The following is a 22,192-nucleotide window of genomic DNA, read 5'->3' as shown; positions in this document are numbered from 1 at the left end:
GTGCTGTGGAGTTGGCTCTGGTTGGAGTTTTCCTCCTCAGCCTCACAGCATTTTCTGCTTCCAGCTCAGGTTTCTTTTCCTGCTTTGATTTGCATTTGGTCCTGATTGTTTCCTGGAGCTGGGACCTAAAAATATAAACCAGGGTGGGTTTTTATCTGTGAACATGAGTAATGGGGGGGTCAGAACGATTAATTATGCAATAGTGGTGTTATTTCCTCTTTCATTTTGCAGCTTGGTCTTGTTCTCAGTCAAAGACTTGGTTTTAGGAAGAGAAAAATGGTGATGTGATCAGGATGTGCTTTTAATAAGAAAGAATGTCATCTTATGCTTAAGAAAAGAAATTCTTTGTACACCAGTCCTCTCTTTAAGAGGCTGGAACATCTTTCATGCAGCACTGTAGTAATAAAAAAATTTTAATACAATTGACACCTCAGACATCCATTTTAAACTTAAAATTTGATTTATTGCCAGATTAAATGTGTGTGTTTCAGTCCTATTGATAACCAGCAAGGAATGGCTGTTGCTGGAATATCTGTAATTCTTCCCTTGCCCCATCTGTTTGTTACAGTAAACAGCAAAGAATTTGCAAGATTTTAAAACTGTGGCTTTGGCTTCTGTAATTCTCAATTAAGCTGCCATTGCTCCCAGCTGAAATGGCAGGGTGCCTTTTCCAGAGCTTTTATCAAAGGCATTTTACATTTGGGGAAAGTGCCCCTGGAATGAGATGGGTCCTTCCCAACCCAAACCATTCCATGGTTCCAGGCCAAGCGTGTGATGAGGACTGGCAGAGAGCAGAGCTTAAAGCAGCCTGAACGAAGCCCTTTGCCCTGGTTTCACTGACTTCTGGTCACAACCCATTAGCTCTGGGCTTCTTGAGACAAAAATAAGAAGTGGGATGGGATTTCTGGAGGGTTTGGCACTTAATAAATCAAGGCTTTGAATATCATGAAAATGAAAATATACAGAGCGAGTGTTCTGAGTGGAATTAGTTTTCCTTGCTCTGATAGATGAGGAAATAGTGCCATGCAAATGTCTCTCTCTTGGGAATGGAATTCCCCTCATGCTATTTTGTAGAACAAGATTATGGGTTTTTTCTTATAATACAGGTGAATTTGCCCCTGAGAATGTTTTCTGCATGTCTTGTTCCACTGAAATGTCAGATATTAATTGTACAGTGAGTACTGAAGGGGGACGAAAATAGACTGTGCACTGATGGATTTATTGATTATTTTTCCTATAAGAATGAGGAAAATTACTCATTTTTTTTCTATTTACATGGAAAGATGTGTCTGGATCCATTAGCTCTGGACTTCTTGAGACACAAATAAGAAGTGGGATGGTATTTCTGGAGGTTTAGCACTTAATAAATCCAGGCTTTGAATATCATGAAAATAAAAATGTACAGAGCAAGTGTTCTGAGTGGAATTAGTTTTCCTTGCTCTGATAGATGAGGAAATAGTGCCATGCAAATTCCTCTCTCTTGGGAATGGAATTCCCCTCATGCTATTTTGTAGAACAAGATTATGGGTTTTTTCCTTATAATACAGGTGAATTTGCCCCGAGAATGTTTTCTGCATGTCTTGTTCCACTAAAATGTCAGATATTAATTGTACAGTGAGTACTGAAGGGGGACAAAAATAGACTGTGCACTGATGGATTTATTGAGTATTTTTCCTATAAGAATGAGGAAAATTACTCCTTTTTTTTCTATTTACATGGAAAGATGTGTCTGGATCCATTAGCTCTGGACTTCTTGAGACAAAAATAAGAAGTAGGATGGTATTTCTGGAGGGTTTGGCACTTAAAAATCAAGGCTTTGAATATAATGAAAATAAAAATATACAGAGCAAGTGTTCTGAGTGGAATTAGTTTTCCTTGCTCTGATTGATGAGGAAATAGTGCCATGCAAATGTCTCTCTCTTGGGAATGGAATTCCCCTCATGCTATTTTGTAGAACAAGATTATGGGTTTTTTCCTTATAATACAGGTGAATTTGCCCCTGAGAATGTTTTCTGCATGTCTTGTTCCACTAAAATGTCAGATATTAATTGTACAGTGAGCACTGAAGGGGGACAGAAATAGACTGTGCACTGATGGATTTATTGAGTATTTTTCCTATAAGAATGAGGAAAATTACTTCTTTTTTTCTATTTACATGGAAAGATGTGTCTGGAGTTGTGTGCAGAGATGCAGCAGGCAGTTTTTAATTGCAAATAATCTTTTATATAAAGATAAGTACTGTGTCTGCGCAAAAGTCACATACATAAAAATAAACATTGGCTTTTTATTGCTGGTTAAATTTAATTTCTGTGCATTCCCACTTGAGAAATGAACCAATTTGACTTTGTGACATAAATACCAAGGCAGAAATGGTTGCAGCCACATGGCCAGGTTGTGACACCCAGGGCAATATTTTGATTTGAAATTCAGGTATTTGCCCTCTGGGAGGTGCATATGGAAATTCTCAGATTGCTTAAGAAAAGTGCTGGGGGGTTGACACATCCAAGTTACTGCAGAAATTACAGATATTTTATTCTAAACTTAATTTCTGTGAGTTTTGTCTTAGTTTTTGTCTTGTTAAGTCTGTGATTAACTTTTCAACACAGAGATCTGCTTCATGTCCCTAATATTTATTTAATGTGTACTAAAATATTCTCTTAGGTCTTTGAATTCTGAAGCTATTCAAGCATTTTGATTTTTTATTTTTTTTTCATGTGCTGATGCATTTTGAGCCAGCTTTCATGGGATAACAACGCTCTGGGAATTACAGTGGTTTTTTTGAACCTCCCAAAAACCCAGAGGTTTCTGTCAATTATGGAAATGCCTGATGTGAGGTTGCTCATTTTTGTAAGGGATGAACCAACAGCAAGAAGAAATTGAAGGTTTTGTTGTTCAGATTCCTTACATTTCAATTTCTGAGTTGTTTTTAAGGCCAGAAAAAGGAAGTTCTTTATGGAGAAGAGAATTTAGAGCTGAAAGTTTGGTGCACGCACAGGGCACCTTCTGCTTTTATTTCTCCAGGATTTTTATTCTTATAAATACTTTTCTCTATATATTTTTATTTTATTTTCTCCAGGATTCCACGTGCTTTGCAGGGGAATTTGCTTCCCACAGTGGAATTTGGAGGAAGTGCTGCCCACTGCAGTTAAATATTCATTGCCAGAATAGCTGCACTGTACTTGCAGCTTTGGGGCCAAGCAGGAAATGTCCAGATGCTTCACAAAAGTTCTTTTTTCCATAGATTTTGGGTTGGAAATCCCAGCTTTGGGATTGTGACTGTAAACCAGCCAGTTTCACCACAGTGGATAAGAAAGGGGAGAGAAGTGGTTTGTGATTTAAAGTTCCTCAGACTTGTCTCTCTCCTCTTTTTTTTTTTTTTTTTAATTTCCCTTTTCCTCCATCTCTCCAAATTTCCTGGCTGTGGGATTCACAAATTTCCCTTGGAACTCTTCTTTTCCAGCTGTGTTCACTCTTCTCTTTTCTCATTTGTAGGAATATTAAAAAAACAAAAAATCTGGAGGGGGTGTGAAGCTACACTCACAGCTCAGTTAAAATTAACCCCAAGTTTTTGCAGCAAATAATGAATTCTAAATTTACCCTTCCCCCTCCAAAAAAAGAAAAAAAAAAAATTCAGAAAATTTCGTGTCTCATGGTGTGTGAGGCACAAAATGTTTTGTTAGTTCTGGTATCAAGTTCAAAAGGGGAAACACAAAACCCCAGTTCCTGTTTTTGTGACTTGACAGTTTGAGCTGGGACTTTGTTGCTGCTGGGTTTTGTTAGTTTGGACAAAGGCAAATGGCTTTTAATGGTTTATAAGTGAATTAGTCTGGGCTTAACATTTATCTATCCTCTCTTTTTTCTGAGTTAAGGTGACAGCTTCACCCAAATTAGTGATGTTCTGCTTTTTCTGGAAATAAAGAGCAGAAAATGCTATTTTTTAATGGCTGGTACAGCCTAATGGGGAGAAAAGATTAATAATTCATTCATAGGTACCTGATAGAGGAGTGCAAGTCTAATACTCAGCAGCTTCCAGAAGATGGGAAGATTTTTTCCTAAAGGTTTTAGGATTTTGCCTCTTGTATTTTTTTCCCTTGATGTCCAAAAAAGGCCACTCAACCTCAAAACAAATTTTGGCATGGAGGGGAAGATGCAATGAAATCTTGAGGTAAATTCTGAGGGGTTTATGTGAGGATTAATTCCATGATTACAGCATTACCTCTCTGCTTTGCTGCCCCTGCCCTCTCTTCTTCCCTTTGCCACTTCTTTATGATCTCTTTTAAGGCATGACTCATTTTATTTATTAAATTAAATTTAATTATTGGCTCAATATCACTGCAATTCTGGCAAAGACTTTGGTCCATACAGTTCTTAAGCACATAAATAATTCTGGAGACCAACTTGTGTACATAAAATACACAAGATCACATATTGCCACTTCTAGTGTCTGTATGTCACTGATAGCTGATTAGCTTAATTAATCTTGATTAAACTTTCTATTTGTCATGAAGATTTTAAAAGGCTTTTCTGTTCTCTGTTTTCATGGTAAATGTACAGTCAAAGTATAAAAATTACCAACTTGGCTGTGTGGAAATTCCCTGTATGTGACCATCAGTTCCTGTAAATAAGACAGAGAGGGGTTTTTCTGATTTTTGTGGGGTTCAAACAATAAAGGGCAGAGATCCTGCATTCAAAAAGTCTGTGATGACAGCTTTGGGATTTCTGGGCATGGTCTGGAGGGCAGCTCAGTGTTCTGGAGGGCAATTTAGTAATTTGGTGTTCTAGAGAGCAACTCAGGAATTCAGTGTTCTGGAGGGCAATTTAGTAATTCAGTGTTTTAGAGGCAACTCAGGAATTCAGTGTTTTAGAGGGCAATTTAGTAATTCAGTGTTTTGGGGGCAACTCAGGAATTCAGTGTTCTGGAGGGCAACTCAGGAATTCAGTGTTTTAGAGCAACTCAGGAATTCAGTGTTTTAGAGGGAACTCAGGAATTCAGAGTTTTAGGGCAACTCAGGAATTCAGTGTTTTAGGGCAACTCAGGAATTCAGTGTTTTAGGGGCAACTCAGTAATTCAGTGTTTTAGAGAGCAACTCAGGAATTCAGTGTTTTAGAGGGAACTCAGGAATTCAGTGTTTTAGGGTAACTCAGGAATTCAGTGTTTTAGAGGCAACTCAGGAATTCAGTGTTTTAGAGGGAACTCAGGTATTCAGTGTTTTAGGGCAACTCAGGAATTCAGTGTTTTAGGGTAACTCAGGAATTCAGTGTTTTAGAGGGAACTCAGGAATTCAGTGTCTTGGAGGGCAACTCAGGAATTCAGTGTTTTGGAGGGCAATTTAGTAATTCAGTGTTTTAGAGAGCAACTCAGGAATTCAGTGTTTTAGGGTAACTCAGGAATTCAGTGTTTTAGGGTAACTCAGGAATTCAGTGTTTTAGGGTAACTCAGGAATTCAGTGTTTTAGGGTAACTCAGGAATTCAGTGTTCTAGAGGGCAATTTAGTAATTCAGTGTTTTGGAGGGCAACTCAGTAGCTCATGGTGGCTGCAGTTAAGGGGGACAGGGTCAGAAATTATTTTCTGAAGCCAAATGTTTGGGAGTTACCTGTTAAACTTCTGGAGATCGATTTTAGCATGCCAACCCCTAATTCAAGTCCTTTTTAATACTGGATTTCAGAAGCAGAAGCCCATGAATGATCTTTTCCAAAGTGATCCCTGAAGGCTGAAGGAAGGAGCAGCAAATCCTGGTGAATTTTTTGTGGTGTTTCCATGGCCCCTTCTGTCCTGGAGCTCCTCAGAGTGGCCAGTGGAGTCCAGGGTGTGGAGCAGGAGCTGCTGGAGCCAGACTGGGACAGAGATAGGGCAGGAGGGATTTGGGGTCAGCCTTGGGATGAGTCACCCCTGTCTGAGTCGCTGCTAAAAGCCATTGAGCAAGAGTGGCACAGCTTAGCTATTTTTAATATTTGCTTACTCACATTTACTGTACTAAGCTCTTTACAGGAAAGATAGTTAAGAGTTGTAGTAAGCTCTTAAAGCCACTTTCCATGGCAGCAGCTCCTTTAATTAATTAGGAGTGATGTCTTCAGTCCTGGTTTTTCTGAGCTTTTAAGGTCTGGGCATAATTCTCATGCTCGATGTTTCCAGAAGTGCTGCAGTGTGGTGCTCACAGGGTTGCCTCTGGACCTACAGGGGTTAATTGGACTTTAACACCAGCAGGAGCAGCTTGGTGGTACCTAGAGGTGTTTATTGACCTCACCAGGTGGGATTTTGTCTCCAGAGGGCCATGGTTGAATATGTGAATAAAACATTGCAAGGTTTTAGCCATGATGGAATAAACAAGTCCCAGCTTTGCTGTTGCACAGCCCTGTTGGCAATGCCCACCATCCTTGGGGTGCTGCTGATGCCTTGTGCAGGCTGGGCAGAGCTCCAGAATAAAGCAGGGATTCATTCCAAGCATCTCCTCCATGGATCCACCTTGGGCAGCACCAGAGCCCAGCCAGGGCTGCACCCAAGATGAACCAAAATGGCCCCAAAATGCACGGCCGGGCACGGGCTCTGTCCCTGGGATCAGTTCTGCTCCATTTGCACCTTGCAGTTCATTGTCCCATCCCAGCTTTAGCCCCTGCAGTCCCACCCTGCTTGTTTTTCTCTCTCCAGCCCACGGGGTTTGTGCTCTGGGGCTGAGATTTGGATCATTTGTCCTTGGTGCCCAGCTGGAGCAGGAATTTTTTTGTCTCCCTGCTCTGTGCACAGAGCTCAGCATCCCCTGATGTGAGCCCAGCCCCACCCACTAAAGCAGCACAGAATGTGAAAATAGAAAAGCCAAAACCTGAGGCATCATCACCACGGCCAGGCTCTTGCACTGCCCAAGGTGTGAGGCCTTTTAATAAATCCCTATTTTATCCTTCAGCACTGCCCAGCCCCTGTTCCAGGCAGCCTCTCTGGGCATTGGTTGGATGGGGATGAACTGGGGCAGCTGGGATCACTCCTGTTATATCCCTATGCTTGTGTGGCTGAGATCCTGGGAGAGCAAAGCCCAGAGATCCCTCCAGCAGCAGGGAAATGCTCCTGCATCCAAAGCTGCTTGTGGGAGAGGGAGGCAGAGCTGCAGCTGGGCAATGTCTGCTGCTTTGGGCTTCTGCAGAGCTGGAATAAAATCATAGCTGGATTGAAAAATTAACTGGCCCTTAACTTTCCTATGGAACTGCTCTTTGCCAAAGCAAGAAATTGAGCTACCATCAGTTTTCATAATACTCAGGCAGTGCTGGGAATGCAGATAGAGTTCACATTCCTCTCACAATTTTTGACTTTGAATTCTGAAATATAGAATATACGTTCAAAGTTGGGGTTTTTTTCAGTTTTTCTGCATGGTTTAAGACTCACAGGACAACGAATCTGGAGTTAGACCACCTGGGGTTACCAGGCAGCCACTGCAGAAATGGCACAAGCAAATGTTTTCTCAAAAGAGAGAAATGAGTGAATTGTAAATAAAAATGGGATGATTTAGCCCTTCCAGAAGTGTATAGAAGAGTTTGTTTGGATTGTTAACCTGGAACAGGTGTGAGGCTTTCTAGGGCAGGAAAGTTGTTGGTGCCAGGCTGGAATTGCTGTTAGGGTGAGATCTTTGCCAGATCTGTGCCAGGTGTGAATTGTGGCAGAGTCTCTGATGGGTGTAAAGGCAAATTTGGGCACTCTGGGACCAAACCCTCAGTGACAGGAGGAGTGTGCAAGCTGCAGGACAAGGTTTCAAATCCATAACAGCAGAGGGAAGAGGAGAGAAAAGGAAAAAGGGAAGGAAAGGAAAGGAAAAAGGGAAAGGAAAGGAAAAAGGGAAAGGAAAAAGGGAAGGGAATGGAAAGGAAAAAGGGAAGGGAAAGGAAAGGAAAAAGGGAAGGGAACGGAAAGGAAAAAGGGAAGGGAAAGGAAAGGAAAAAGGGAAGGGAAAGGAAAGGAAAAAGGGAAGGGAAAGGAAAGGAAAAAGGAAAAAGGGAAAGGAAAAAGGGAAGGGAAAGGAAAGGAAAAAGGGAAAGGAAAAAGGGAAAGGAAAAAGGGAAAGGAAAAAGGGAAGGGAAAGGAAAAAGGGAAAGGAAAAAGGGAAGGGAAAGGAAAGGAAAAAGGGAAAGGAAAAAGGGAAGGAAAACGGGAAAGGAAAAAGGGAAGGGAAAGGAAAAAGGGAAGGGAAGGGAAAGGAAAAAGGGAAGGGAAAGGAAAAAGGGAAGGGAAAGGAAAGGAAAAAGGGAAGGGAAAGGAAAGGAAAGGAAAAAGGGAAAGGAAAAAGGGAAGGGAAAGGAAAGGAAAGGAAAAAGGGAAGGGAAAGGAAAGGAAAGGAAAAAGGGGTTCCACTGCTCATCATTGTACTCTGAAGCCACACATATCTCCCCACCTTTGAACCACTGTTGACACAATTCTCAGGTGCAAACATGTAAAGTTGACTCCTATTTAGGCAGTTAGTTCAAAACAGTGGGTGTGTTTGTGCAAGGGGTTGAATGAATGGAGGGTAAATATTTGGGTTGCTTGCCAGGGGGATGCTGGGCTGCAGCTCGTGGCTGGCAGGAGACTCACACCAGCCAACTCTGAATTGTGGCAGAGCCCTCTCAGCTCAATTGGCAGTGAAAGTTCATGGCTGAAAACCATTGGGAGGACTTTGGGTGGTTGCAAAGAGAGCCTGTGATGATGTGGGGGGTGTCTGGAAGCACTGAGGTTTGTTTGGGGTGGTGCTGGAGGATAGGACTGGATTTACAGGTTCCTTCCTGCTGCTGGTGGCAGAGCTGCTCTGCTCAAACACGGGATTGTCTTGGAGATAAAACTGATACCAGACAAACAACAGGGTGTTCCTCTGGCTGAGGCAGAAAGCAGCTGTTAGATAAGACTTCAACTGCAGCAGCTGGCAGCTGGCTGCTCATATTCTGCAGGAGAATCCTTAGAAAACCTTGGGAAAAGTGTCCTTAGTGTCCCAGACAAGCCAGAGTTCTGCTTTTGGCCGCTGAAGGGAGAACAAGCATCCTGGCTTTTGGCAGGGCTCAAGTTGTTTACTGAGACAACTTTCTAAAGGCTTTGTTTGGCTCTCACTGATTGGCTTCTTCTGTTTCAAGTGTTTTCTTCCAGTTTCCTTGTGTTTGATTTTTGGAGAAGAAAAGAGCCTTCAGCTGGGAGAAATTAAAAGTGGTTTTTTTTCCCAATCTTTGGTGCAGTTGGGATCAGAGAAAATCAGTTTAAGGGGAGATCTGAACCACATCATTTCTTTGTCATCTTTCCAGGTGGTATTTAGGGCTTAGCTCCTCTTTTTGAAGGTGGCAATATGAGAATTCAGAGTAGGCAACACGAGGATTCATTAAAGTGTGAAAATACAAAAGTAATTGCAGGCAAACCAAAGCATGGCCTGGGGGAGGGTTCACTCACCCACATTTGAACCTGCAGTTTAAAGGGATGAGCTGAGATGCAGATGTAGGATCCCTTCTCAGCCCCAGGACTTGCAAACCTCATTTGGGCCCAGACAAGTCCATTAACTGTCCCACTTCCTTCCCCTGACCAAGGGGGAAAAATGTCTTTACAGCCAGCCATGAGTACAGGTGTTCTCTGCTGATTAGTTTATCATAAAAAGAAATTGCTGTGTGTGTTTATGCCAACAGATGGGCAATAAATAACTGTATTTCCCACTTATATTAAAATCATGTCTCAGTGGCATTTGGTTTTTCCTTGGGTTGTCCATTTTTTAGCATGAAGTGCTTGAGCTGCTCACTCTGCACCCACTTTTCTAAACTGAAAACATTTTTTTCTATGTACACCAAGCCAGTGCAGCCCAATAACTCCACTTAGGAAGTTTTTGTGTTGGAAAAGTTGATATTGTCCACTTTCCATTGAGCCTGAGAAGATCTTGTGCACCTTTGTGACTAAATACAGATGGGGGCTACCAGCATTAGAGCAGGATTTTAACCTAATAAAAGAGGAGCACAGAGAGGGGTTTGGAAGAGGAAATTTCTCTTGATGTCAGTAGTAAATCCCAAGTTTATTATGGAATTTCATGGTTTTCAACTCTGTTATAGCAGGAATGTTTATTGGTTAGGGGATATTTTCGGTGGTTGGTGGTTTGCTCTTAACAGGTAAACAAAACTGGTGAAGTTCTGTTTGCTTTTGTTTGGGCCTCGTTTTAAATTGTGATCCCCTCAGAGTGAACTTTACAATATCTTCTCACCACATTTAAAAAAGAAAAAAAAAAAAACCAACCAAACAAAAAAATAAAAAGGCAAACCATCAAAAAAGTCTTACCAAGGTGCAAAGCCACCACAGGAAGCACATGACTGCCAGATCTGGGGGGTTCAGGGGCCCTGCCCTTCTCACAGGAGGTGTTGACCATGTTGTCAGAACCTCTTTAGGGCCTTTGGGAGGGACCTAAATGGCAGCAGGTGGGTGACATTTATTCTGAGATGCTGAGTGTAAAAGGTGCCACTGTTTCAGTTTGTTCTTCTGAGGGAAAGCTGGGGCCGGTCCTTGCCCTCAGGAATTCCTGCTCCATGGGAGGAGCTGCGGTGCCCTCACAGCTTTGGGCAGCTCAGCTCCAGTGCAGGATGTGCTGTCCTAGAGGAATTTTGTTCCTCCTCTGTCCTAGAGGAATTTTGTTCCTCCTCTGTCCTAAAGTAATTTTGTTCCTCCTCTGTCCTAAAGTAATTTTGTTCCTCCTCTGTCCTGAAGGAATTTTCTTCTCTGCTCCAAAGGAATTTTGCTGCCGAGAGCCCTCTCCTGTTGCTCGTTCCTTCCTTGAGGCCAGGTGACCTCATGAGTGGTGGCAGGGGTGGCAATGGGATGATCTGTAAGGTCCCTCCAACCCCAAATCAGTGTTTGTGTGGTGGGGCTGCTGTAGGGGGTGAGAGCTGAGCAGTTAGTGCTGCCAGTGAAGAAGGGCTGGAGAGAACCGGGCTGAGAGTCTCCATTTCATGCTAAGACATGAAAGTGGAAAAGGTCAGGAAGAGCATCTGGAGCTGCTCTCCAGGAAGTGACCCTGCATGGTTTGTGAGCTGGGGTGGCCACGAGCCAGCAGGAGGGACCTGTGCAAGCTCCGTGGCCACCCAGTCCAGCCCCTTGGCATGTTTCACACGCTCAGAAAGCAAAGCCTCAGAGAAGTTCACCTGCTCGGGCTGGGGGGTTTGGAGGAGCTGCTTCCACCTCTGTTAGGGTGGGATGGGGCAGAGCTGGGCATTGCCAGGGCTGGCACTGATTTCCTGGGTAGGTCAGCAGCTCCTCTCATTGCTCCTCATGTGCAGAAAGGACACCTTGAGAACGTTTCTCACCAGTCTTGGCTTTGCTGGACCTCAGCTGGTTGCTCGTTCTGGTTTGTTTCTTACAAGATCTGAGGCACCATTGGAAATCTGGGTGCTGTTGTAATAAATCTGTAATAAAATCTGTTGTAATAAATCTTGCTTTTTCCTTAAAAACCGGTGAAATGTGGGATTCCCTTGTTGAGGAGTACCTGTGGGTCATGGAGGTTGTTTTGCAGCAGTGGGGCACAAACAGTTCCTTTGGGGTTGTGGGAAATGGACTTGTAAAGAATTTCTAAAATTTAACAGAAAGTTGATACAGTTTTGGACATTTGTATATAAAAACTGAGAGTTTTACATCTCTTGTGTCTGACTATCCCTCAAGACTGATAATGGAATAAAATCTTGTAAAACTCCTCTCAGTTACCCCATCTCTGTAAAAACTAAGAAAACCAACATGGAATTGTCTAAGGAATTACCCAGTGGAGCCGGTGCCAGCATGGCACAGCTGGGACCTGGGGACCATCCCTTCTCCACCTGCACACCTGTGGAATAAATGAATTCTGTTCAATGAATAAGGTGAGGTGGGATGGACTCTGGCTTATTAAAACCTGGCTTTTAGGAGAACTTGGAGCTCTGAGAGCCTGGTGGTGCATAACGAGTCCCCAGAGGTTTCTTCATCCATCATTTCAGCTTGGTGGGATCTCTGTGATCTTAAGGCTCAGGAGAACAGGATAAAGTGACCCCTCTGGCTCCTGCCTGGTTAAAGAGGGGAGGAATTCTCCAGTTACAGACCTTCATGTGGAAGGTGTGAACAATGAAACTGCTTCACCTCCTTCCTGGTGGCTTTTGCTGCTTAGGAAAGCTGCTCCAGCCTGCCCTGGCCATGTCCTCACACAGTTAGTTCACAGAATTCACAGAATCACTGGGTTGGAAGAGACCTTCAAGATCATCGAGTCCAGCCCAGCCCCAGCACCCCAACTCAGCCCTGGCACCCAGTGCCACATCCAGGCTTTGTTAAACGCACCCAGGGATGGGGACTCCACCACCTCCCCGGGCAGCCATTCCAGAACTTTATCACCTTTCTGGAAAAAGCTTTTTCCTGATATCCAGCCTGTATTTCCCTTGGTGCAGCTTGAGGCTGTGTGCTCTGGCTGTGTCAGTGCTGCTGGAGAAAGAGCCCAGCCCCAGCTGAGCACAGGCACCTTTCAGGAGCTGTGCAGTGATGGGGGCAGCCCTGAGTCTCCTTTTCTCCAGGCTGAGCACCCCCAGCTCCCTCAGGGGTTCCTCACAGGGTTTGTGTTCCCAGCCCCTCTCCAGCCTCATTGTCCCCTCTGGATGAGCTCCAGTGCCTCAACATCCAGCTGTGTGATGATGTTGGCCTGCTCTGCTCTCCCAGTCAGCACAGACTTGGCTCCTGTTGGGGTGGGTTTTCTTCCATTCCCCATTCTTTTCCATTCTTCCCATTCCATGGATCTGTACCCTGACTGCAGCGTGTTCTCCTCTCTTGGAGAAGGCAGAGCCATTCCCTGGATGCAGCTCTTGCTGAGCGTGTGCTGCTCTGGAGCTACTGCAGTGTGTGAGCAGGGCTGGTGTGTGTGACCCTCCCTGGTGTGTGTCACCCTTCCTGCAGTGTGTGTGAGCAGGGCTGGTGTGTGTGAGCAGGGCTGGTGTGTGTGACCCTCCCTGGTGTGTGTGACCCTCCCTGGTGTGTGTGACCCTCCCTGGTGTGTGTGAGCAGGGCTGGTGTGTGTGACCCTCCCTGGTGTGTGTGACCCTCCCTGGTGTGTGTGACCCTCCCTGGTGTGTGTGAGCAGGGCTGGTGTGTGTGACCCTCCCTGGTGTGTGTGACCCTCCCTGGTGTGTGTGACCCTCCCTGCAGTGTGTGAGCAGGGCTGGTGTGCTGAGCCCTCCTCTCTGTGTGTGAGCAGAGCTGCTGTGCGTGACGCTCCTCGCTCTCAGTGCCTCATTCCCATTAAATTCATCCCAGGGAAGTTTTAACTTTATCCGGAGCGCTGCCACATCCTGCTCCAGTGACCTGCTGGGGTCAGCCCTCAGGAAGAAGCCCTGCAGAACCCTTTCCACTTTCTCCTGTGAGAAGCCCCGGGGTGTTTGCCAGGCTGGTTTCCCTGGAAGCTTTTGCACGGGTCTGACTGAGGTGCCCCTCAGGAAAGGGCTGGAATCAGCGGGAAGAGGCCGCGCTTCCCGGAGCTCTGCTCTGCTCTGCTGGGAAGGGACCGTGGCTCTTCTCCAGAGAATTCCCATCCCATCTTCAGCCCCAAGCTGCCTGGGCACGGGGATCAGAGAGGAGAACATCAAGGAAGGAAAAGGATCATTAATGCCGTGTCCTAGGCAGGAATAAAAACAAATTGTCCGAGTAAATCGCTTTAACACTGGAATGCCCCTTCAGCCCCGTCAGCATCAGCCTGAGCAATAAAGCTGGTTTTACATAGTTGTGAGGAAAAACATATTAAAATTAAGTTAATTCTGTAATGAAAACTTAATTACAGAAAAATCAGGTTGCTGTTGGAAGGTTTCTGTGAAGGTTTCTTGAGGCTTTCTTTGCCTTCAAGGAAATTGATTCTGTTTTAGCAGGGAAGTGCTTGGGGTTGACTATACAAGGATAGAATAATTGGTTGTAAACCCCAAGAATTGGATCATTGATAGTTATTATACCAGAAATTGGGGATGAAAGAGAATTAGGCACACATTTTTAAGCTGTAAAAACGTAGTTGAAGATGCCTCTGCTCATTGCAGACAGGTTGTGACCTTTAAAGATCACTTCCAACCCAACCAACCATGAAGAATTGGTGATTATAGCAGCCCAGTCTGTATCCAAAGGAAAACCAGGCTGGAAAGAGTGGGTAATACAGAAAAAAATAGGACTTGATGCTTGTGTGCTCCTGCATCTGTCCCAGGCATTGCAGGCAGAACAGTAAAGGTGGGAAATGAACACCCAGCTCTCTGAGAGGGCTGAGAAACCTCTTCCCACATGGGTGACATGTTGTGAAGTTCAGAGAAGTGGCTGAAAATGCCTTGGAAAGGCACAGGAAAGGAGCAGGGTGAGACCTCAGGGTGCAGCAGGGCATGGCTGGGTTTGGGCAGCACTCAGAACACACCAGGAGTTGCCCTCCTCTGCTTTTCAGAGCTGGAGAGCTGAAAATGGAAATATTTAATAGCTGTTAATCAGAGTGTGATGCTAATGAAGCTGGCTGGTTTTCAGTTCTTGAGGACTCTGCTGCACATGGACCACTCCTGGTGAAAATTTCCATTCTGTGCCCTCCTGGCCCTGTTTTAAAACACAATTTTACAGTGTGGGTCAGTCATAGCACAGCATGGATTGCGCAGAAAAACCCAAGGGGAATTGTTAATTCTGCTTTGGGGTAAACAGCCTGGGATGAGATCACTCTGAATCAAAGCATAGAATAAACACAGTAATAAATAATTCAAACAAATAAAATGTACATTTGGTGAGAGAATCCTGTGGAAAACAAATGGCATGTGCTCATATATCCAAATTTTCAGTCTCTAAGATGTTAGGAAATGTGAAACTAGATTGGCTGAGATGGCAAAAAAGAGGAAGAACTTGCAAATGATGCCTCAAAGTGAGTTTTGGTTTGGTCACATTTTAGCTGGGATTTTCCTGTATTTGTATTTTAGGGACTTTTGCCCCTGCAATGGACCTTCCATCTTTGCATTTGGCTTCCAGGATCCTGGGTTATGGTGAAGTGTGGGCTTGGTGGAGCAGCATCCTTCTGGCTCAAGGAAGATTTGCAGAGTTTCAATTTAATTTCTGCATCTGCCTTTTCTTAGTCTAAAGGTGTTGTTTAACAGATACTGTTGTACATCTGGTTTTTTTCCTCAAAAATGCTGGAGCTGCTGGGTTTCAAATGTAGCAAATCATAGCCAAAAACTCGAGTTTTTACCAAATATTATTCTCTCCCAAATGTCCTGATATTAATGGCCAAACTGATTAACAGCCCACCTTTAGACTTCCCTCCCCCTATTTCATCATTCTTTGTGATATCAGAGGTTTCTGAGGGCTCTGTCTGTGTGTGAGGAAAAGAATTCCTCACCTGGCTTCCCTTGGCCAGCCATGGGTGGGTCAGGATTTTAAATAAGCAGGAAAAGCCTTTGCTGGGGGAGTGGGAACTCAAGAAAAGCCATCCTGCATTCCCAAAAATATATTTTGGAGGGTACATCAGAAAGAGCTGCTTCCACTGGGAGAAAGAGAAATGAAGTGAAATTAAAATATGCCTGAAAAAAAAGCAAATGCAGCAGGGACTGAGCACATCCCTTGGGGTAGAAAAGAGACAAAAAATTACACAAATAACAATTTGTGAGGCTCTGAGACAGTGGCAAAGGATAGAAATCACTTTTCAGAGAGGAAGCATTTGACTGTGTAGGTGTGGAGAAGGATGCTCAGACAGAGCAGGAATTTGTCTGGCCCTAAGGAGCCTTTTTGGAAGGTGAAAATGCATTTTTGAAAGGTGAATCCCTGACAATGAGCAGGGAATGTCTGGGAAAGCCATTAGGAAATAATAAATCATGGGTTGGATGGTGGTTTGTTTGGTTCAAACCCAGAAGGTTTGGTAAATGAAGCAGCACTTTAAGGTTTTAGCATTCTGGGAATTGCTGTGACTAAAACCAAGAGTAGGAGCTTTTAACCAAAGCAAAGCTGCTCTGTTGAAAAACAAGAAGTTTGATTTATGAATCTGTAAAAGGCAGTGGTTTTAAATTCCCCCTCACATTTTAAAACATCTGGACAATCTTTTTAACATTAGGCCCACACAGACATTAAAATCTATTGAGCTTCAGTTCTATGTAATTTAAAAGGGAGTTTTAATGAGATTCAAGTTAATATATTTCACCTTTTTCATTTCAGTTTTATGGTGCTGTGTGGAAATAATATTAATGTAAAAAGTATTTTATAAATATTATTTATTTTATAAATAATATATTGATTCATATTAATATATTTCACGTTTTTATTTCAATTTTATGGTGCAGTGTAGAAATAATATTAATATTAAATTATTTATAAATATTCTTTATTATATAAAGACTTATTATAGTGTTAATTCCTATTAATAATATTATTATATTTCAACTTTTGCATTTCAATTTTATAGTGCTGTGTAGAAATAATATTAATATAAAATTATTTTTAGATCTTATTTATTATATAAAGAATATTAATATAATATTAATTCCCATTAATAATATTAATATATTTTAACTTTTGCATTTCTATTTTATGGTGCTGTGTAGAAATAATATTAATATAAAATTATTTTTAGAACTTATTTATATATAAAGGATATTAATATAATATTAATTCCTATTAATAATATTAATAGATTTCAACTTTTGCATTTCAATTTTATAGTGCTGTGCAGAAATAATTCCTGGCTTGTGTGCATATTACACTCTCAATTTCTTGTTCCCCATATTATTGCCAAAGGAATGTGTCTGGAACCTCAGATTCAGCATTCAAGTGGCAGAGATGGCAGAAAAATGCAATTTAATTGGGAATGTGAGCCAGGCTCTTCAATATTTTTTTTTTTTTTTATTCTGGGATGGGATCAGGTTTGCTGGGCTCTTCCCAAGCCCCAGGGAAGTTGTGTGGCTCTGTCTGACTTCTCCCAGACTGAGCCTCAGGCTTTTAAAGCAATATTTGCTAAAGTCTGCTAGGTCAGATTAACTCACCCTGCTGGAGCAAAAATAATCAACACACATTTATTTGGAACACATTTTGGCAGGGATGGGGTGGAGGGAGAAAGGGAGGGATGGAGGCTGGAAGAGGAGGAAGCTTCAGCCTCAGATGAGTGATGGGTGAGGGTTCCCAAAGCAGCAGCACTGTCAGGTTTACTTTGGACACATTTTAAATGATAATCTGGGAGGGCAGGGAAAAACAGAGAGCAGGAGAGAATTGGAATGAATATCTGGTGAAATTGGAATTAATATCTAATGAAAAATGTGAGGAATGAAGGCATGGAGGAGGTGAAGCACAGAGGAAAATGTCCCTGTGGTGTCACAGCTGAGGCTTGTGAGGAGAACAGTTCCAGACTGCAAACAGGGGGAAATCCAGGGAATAACCAAGGTTTTCCTGCTTATTTGGTTGCATCTCAGGCCGTGCCCCCAAAGTGTCAGAAGGGATCAGTGGATGTGCCCAGACTCCTGGGTGGTTCCTGGGGCTGGCTTGGCTGAGGCCAGATCCAGGTCTCAGTAGTTATTATTATTATTATTATTATTATTATTATTATTATTATTATTATTGTTATTATTATTATTATTATTATTATTATTATTATTATTATTATCTGTTCCCTAGGATTGCAGGTGGAATTTTATCATCCTGACCATTTCATTTGTGCCTCCAGCTGTACAAAGCCATTCCTGATAATGTTTATTTTTCCCTTTTTTTTTCAGTCAGAGAGAAGCTTCTCCTGGGGAGAGTGAAGACCCATTTCAGTTGTGTAGAGGATCCCACAGGCACATAAATGCAGGTGTGTTGGCTTTGGGGGTTCATTTTTAATTGGTTTTTTGGTGGGAGGATTAATTTCATAAACTATAAAGTTGGTGGTTTGGGCTTTCTAAAGCTTAGAAAAACATGGAACAAAGAACCCAAATAACTCAAATAACTTTCTGCTCTTTCTATTTAAGCACTGGGTGTAAAATGCAATTTTCTTTTGAGTCAGAGCTAACCTGTTGTGCATCCTTGGCAATCTAAAAGCTCTTGCATTAAATGTACTCAGTGCTACTCTTTCCTCCTGGAGAGACAGAGAAGTAGTAATAAAAAATAAATGCCAATAAATCTTATAAAATACACCATGACTCATAAACCATCAGCAGTTTCAAACACAAAGGGTGAGAGGGGAGAAAACAATGAGAAATCTTTTGCTGTTAAGGGGCTGCAAAAATAGAAGCTGACTTTTTAAAGAAGGAAACATCAAATGAGCTGTTTAAATCACTCAGGCTCAAGTGTTGTTTTCCAGCCAAGGAGGTGCTGAAGGATGTGAGAGTTATTTCTGCTTTGAGAAGAGAAACCTTGCAGGAAAGCTGTGGCACCACCAGAAGAGAAGGGAATGATAATGGAGCAGAGTTCCCAGAACCAGAATAATCACTGACATTTCTTTTTTCCCCTTTTCACCTGGCTGGTTTTGGATAAACCCCACCTGAGGGTTTGGAGGATGCTGGTGCCCAGCCAGCAGTGATGGGTTTGTGTCCTGATAATCTCAACTCCCCTCACGTTTCCCTTTGCTCTTCCCCCTGCACTCCCAGTATCTCAACGTAAAAGAAGATTGCAAAGCCATGGCTTTCTGTGCAAAAATGAGGAGCACCAAGAAAAATGAGCTCAACCTGGAAGCTCAGCACCAGGGGCTGGAAATCCTCTTCTACCTGCAGGACAAAGCCCCCCTCTGTTACTCCAGCGGCGAGTTCACCTCGGAGGAGCTGTGCATTGAGGCTGCCCAGAAGTGCTGTGAGTATTTGGGTTTATTTCAGCTCCCAGGGGCATGGCAGCAGCCAGAGTCAGGCATCCTCTGTGTGTCAGTCAGAGGAAGAGCCTCCCTATCCCAATAAATCCCCACAAAGCTGCTCTGACCTCGTGTGCATCCCTCACGTGTCAGGAGCTGTGCTGTGCTCTTCCCTCTGGGCTGGGGCTCAGAGAACACCTGCAATTCCACAGGAAAAGTGGATTTCATCTCTGCTTGATCTCACAGCCCACTGGGCTTTTGTATTTACAGTTCTGAGGTTCTTTCCCCATGGAGCACCAAAGCTCACCCAGCTGCTGTGAGGGGTGAACAGGGGAACTGGGCAGGAATTTTCCTGCAGCTCTCAAATGTTTTCTTTCATTCTTGTAATCCCCTTCAGCTCATTTGCCTAATTGCTCCTCTTCCATGGGGATGGGTGAAATTCTGGAAATCTGCAGGACAAACCTCACCAAATGAGTGCTGCTGTTGTTTTTTGAGAGGTTTGAGCACAGTGAGGAGTGTTTAACAGTCACCTGTTTATGTTGGTGTGCAGGAGCTGCTCTCTGGGGGCTGTGAACCCACAGATGGTGCAGCTGCTCCCAGAGCTGGGGCAAGGAATTCCAACAGATCTGGGATGGAGGAAACATCCATCCCAAAGAGATCTGGGATGGAGTAAACATCCATCCCAAAGAGATCTGGGATGGAGGAAACATCCATCCCAAAGAGATCTGGGATGGAGGAAGCATCCATCCCAAAGAGATCTGGGATGGAGGAAGTGCCAGAGTTAAAGCAGATCAGCCCATTGGTGTCACAGCCTGTTCTTAGCTGCAGCAGACCAAAGCTTTCTCTGGCTTCTTTCTCTGGAGCCACCAAAGCTTTCTGCTTGTTTGCCAAAACCTCCTTTCACCTCTGGGGGTTGAATTTATTAACAAAATAAAGCTGAGAACAAAGTTGGGGGTTTGGTAAAACTCCCTTTTCTGTGATCTGGACAAAATGAAGGTTTTAAGTGATTTCTTTGGAGCTCAGACCCTGGGCTTTGAGGGGGTTTGAGGATCACTTTAAGAGCAGAAATATCTGTTTAATCCACCCCAAACCACATAGGTTGAACCCAGGTGACAGCTCCACCTCAACCTTTCCTCCCCAATATTTGTTTCAGGCTGATCCCAGTATCAGTTTCTTTTCATGATCCAATATTTGCTTTATGCTTTTGTGTTTTGGGGCGTGGATGTGCCCTGGAGCTTTGTGATTCATCCATTTGTGTATTTTTTGTGCCAGCTGTGTCCCCTCTGTGCCACAACCTCTTTGCTCTGTATGATGAGAACAAAAAGCTCTGGTATGCACCAAACCAGGTCTTCAAGGTGGAGGAAAAATCATCCTTCAGGCTCCATTATCGCATGAGGTAAGGGGAACACCTGGAAAATGAGATTTATTCATTCCTGAGCTCCCTGAAGGAGCAGGGAGGCAACACCAAAAGCAGCAGCTGGGTTTGCACAGCTTAGAGGAGGGATGAGCAGCAGGAGCTTCAAGCATCTCCTGATTTCTTTGCATCTTTGGGGTTTAATCTTGAAAAAAAAAAGTTGGAAAAGCACGAGAAGTTGTTTTCACCAAACTGGGAGTGAGCAAGGTCAAAGTTAATTGGAAAATTGGCTCCAGACCACTGGGGTTTGTGTCAGTGCTTTTATGGATGGATTTCCATTTGAAGTGTTCCAGAGCACTGGATTAACTGTACATGATCATTCAGAAATGAATTTTTTTAAAAATTAATTTTAAAAATTAATTAATTAATTTTTGAATACAGCAGTGGATTAATGGTACATGATCATTCAGAAATGAATTTTTAAAAAATTAATTAAATTTATTTTTTTTTTAATACAGTGGTGGATTAACCGTACATGATCATTCAGAAATGAATTTTTAAAAAATTAATTATTTTTTTTTTTAAATACAGTGGTGGATTAACTGTACATGATCATTCAGAAATGAAATTTTTTAAAAAATTAATTAAAAAATTAATTACTTTTTTAAAATACAGTGGTGGATTAACTGTACATGATCATTCAGAAATGAATTTTTTTAATTTTAAAATTTTTAATTAAAAAAATTTAGTTTTCAAAAAAAATTCTAATAGAGCAGTGGGTTGACTCTACACGATAATTCAGAAATGAATTTGTAAAAAAATTAAATTTTACACTTTAAATTTTTTTTTAATTTATTTTTTTAATAGACCAGTGGATTAACTGTACCTGACAATTCAGAAATGGAATAATTTGTATTTTTGCTTCCATTGATAGGTTTTTGTCATGTCCTTTTTAATGATATCTCTAAAATGAACGGCGTGACTGGGCTCAGATGTTTGTGGGGCTTTGACTTTTCTCCCTCTGCTGAGAACTTTTTGTTTTCTGTGTGAATTTCTCCTCCTCTGCCCTAAATCAGTGCCAGATGCTGCTGCACTTTTGGTGATGTTTAAAAGGACTTTTCACAGAAACTCTCTGAGTTCCCTGTGGTTTTCTCACTTGCCTCAAGTTCTATTTATTGAATTTTTTTTTAAAATGAGAAACCCCAGGATTTTGTAATATCCTGGAGTCATTACTCAGAGAGGAGGAGAATTTAACTCTTCCACAGCTGGGTTTGGGTTTTGCTGTGGAAAAGGGATCCACTTCCTTTCTGGAGGGATTTTGGAAGCAGATTGTAGGATTTTGTGGGTTTGTGTAGGATTTTTGTGGATTTCTGTAGTATTTCTGTAGTGTTTGTGTAGTATTTGTGTAGTATTTTTGTGGATCTCTGTAGTATTTTTGTGGTATTTTGTGGATTTCCATAGTATTTTTCTAGTATCTGTGTAGTATTTCTGTAGGATTTTGTGGGCCTCTGTAGTATTTTTTTAGTAGTTTGTGGGTTCCTGTAGTATTTTTGTGGTATTTTGTGGATTTGTGTTTTCTTAGTAAAGAAGGTTTAAAATTTTTAATACGTAGAGTTTTAACATCTCCCCCTCTTGTTTGAATTATGAATACTGCATTGATAACATTTTAAATTATTTGTTGGATATATATTTATTGAATTTTATATTTTATTTACTTATTATTTTATAAAAAAAATTATAATACTACTGATTTTTATCTGTATAAAGGAACTTCAAGTTTATAATTTTTTATAAAATTATGTAAATTTTATATAACTATATGTAGATGGGTGAATTACAAGGGTTGCAATTTTTGTGTAATTTATTTTTGTGTGGGTGTTTTTCTTTGTTTGTGGAGTGGTTAGTGGCTTTTTGTACTTGACAGAATTTTATATTTTTTATTGAAATTTACTTAGATTTTGTATTTGTTAAAATACAAGTAAACTTCTGGTTTTTTGTAGGGATTGGAGGATTTTTTTTTAATTTCGGAAATGAAGAATGGATTTAGAGATTAAAATATTTTATGATATTATAATAAATAATGTAATATGTAATAAAATAATATGTAATATTATAATA

The 22,192-nt window shown here is 42.1% G+C and overlaps 1 protein-coding gene across 4 annotated transcripts in view; it reads left to right on the top strand.

Annotated features, from left to right (window-relative positions):
* Positions 1–22,192, top strand: part of JAK1 (Janus kinase 1) — a 70,874-nt gene that overhangs the window by 23,995 nt on the left and 24,687 nt on the right. For all 4 annotated transcript variants that reach the window (XM_077182629.1, XM_077182630.1, XM_077182628.1 and 1 more), the window contains 3 exons: positions 17,675–17,751; positions 18,527–18,725; positions 19,993–20,116. In XM_077182629.1, coding sequence (XP_077038744.1) covers positions 17,746–17,751; positions 18,527–18,725; positions 19,993–20,116 — 329 coding nt within the window. In that variant the 5' untranslated portion in view covers positions 17,675–17,745. The remainder of the gene's footprint in view (positions 1–17,674; positions 17,752–18,526; positions 18,726–19,992; positions 20,117–22,192) is intronic.

Source organism: Agelaius phoeniceus, chromosome 8, assembly GCF_051311805.1.
Source record: "Agelaius phoeniceus isolate bAgePho1 chromosome 8, bAgePho1.hap1, whole genome shotgun sequence".
NCBI classification, from domain to species: domain Eukaryota; kingdom Metazoa; phylum Chordata; class Aves; order Passeriformes; family Icteridae; genus Agelaius; species Agelaius phoeniceus.
The sequence above is the reverse complement of the archived record's forward strand: the minus strand, read 5'-3'. Positions and strand labels throughout refer to the sequence as shown.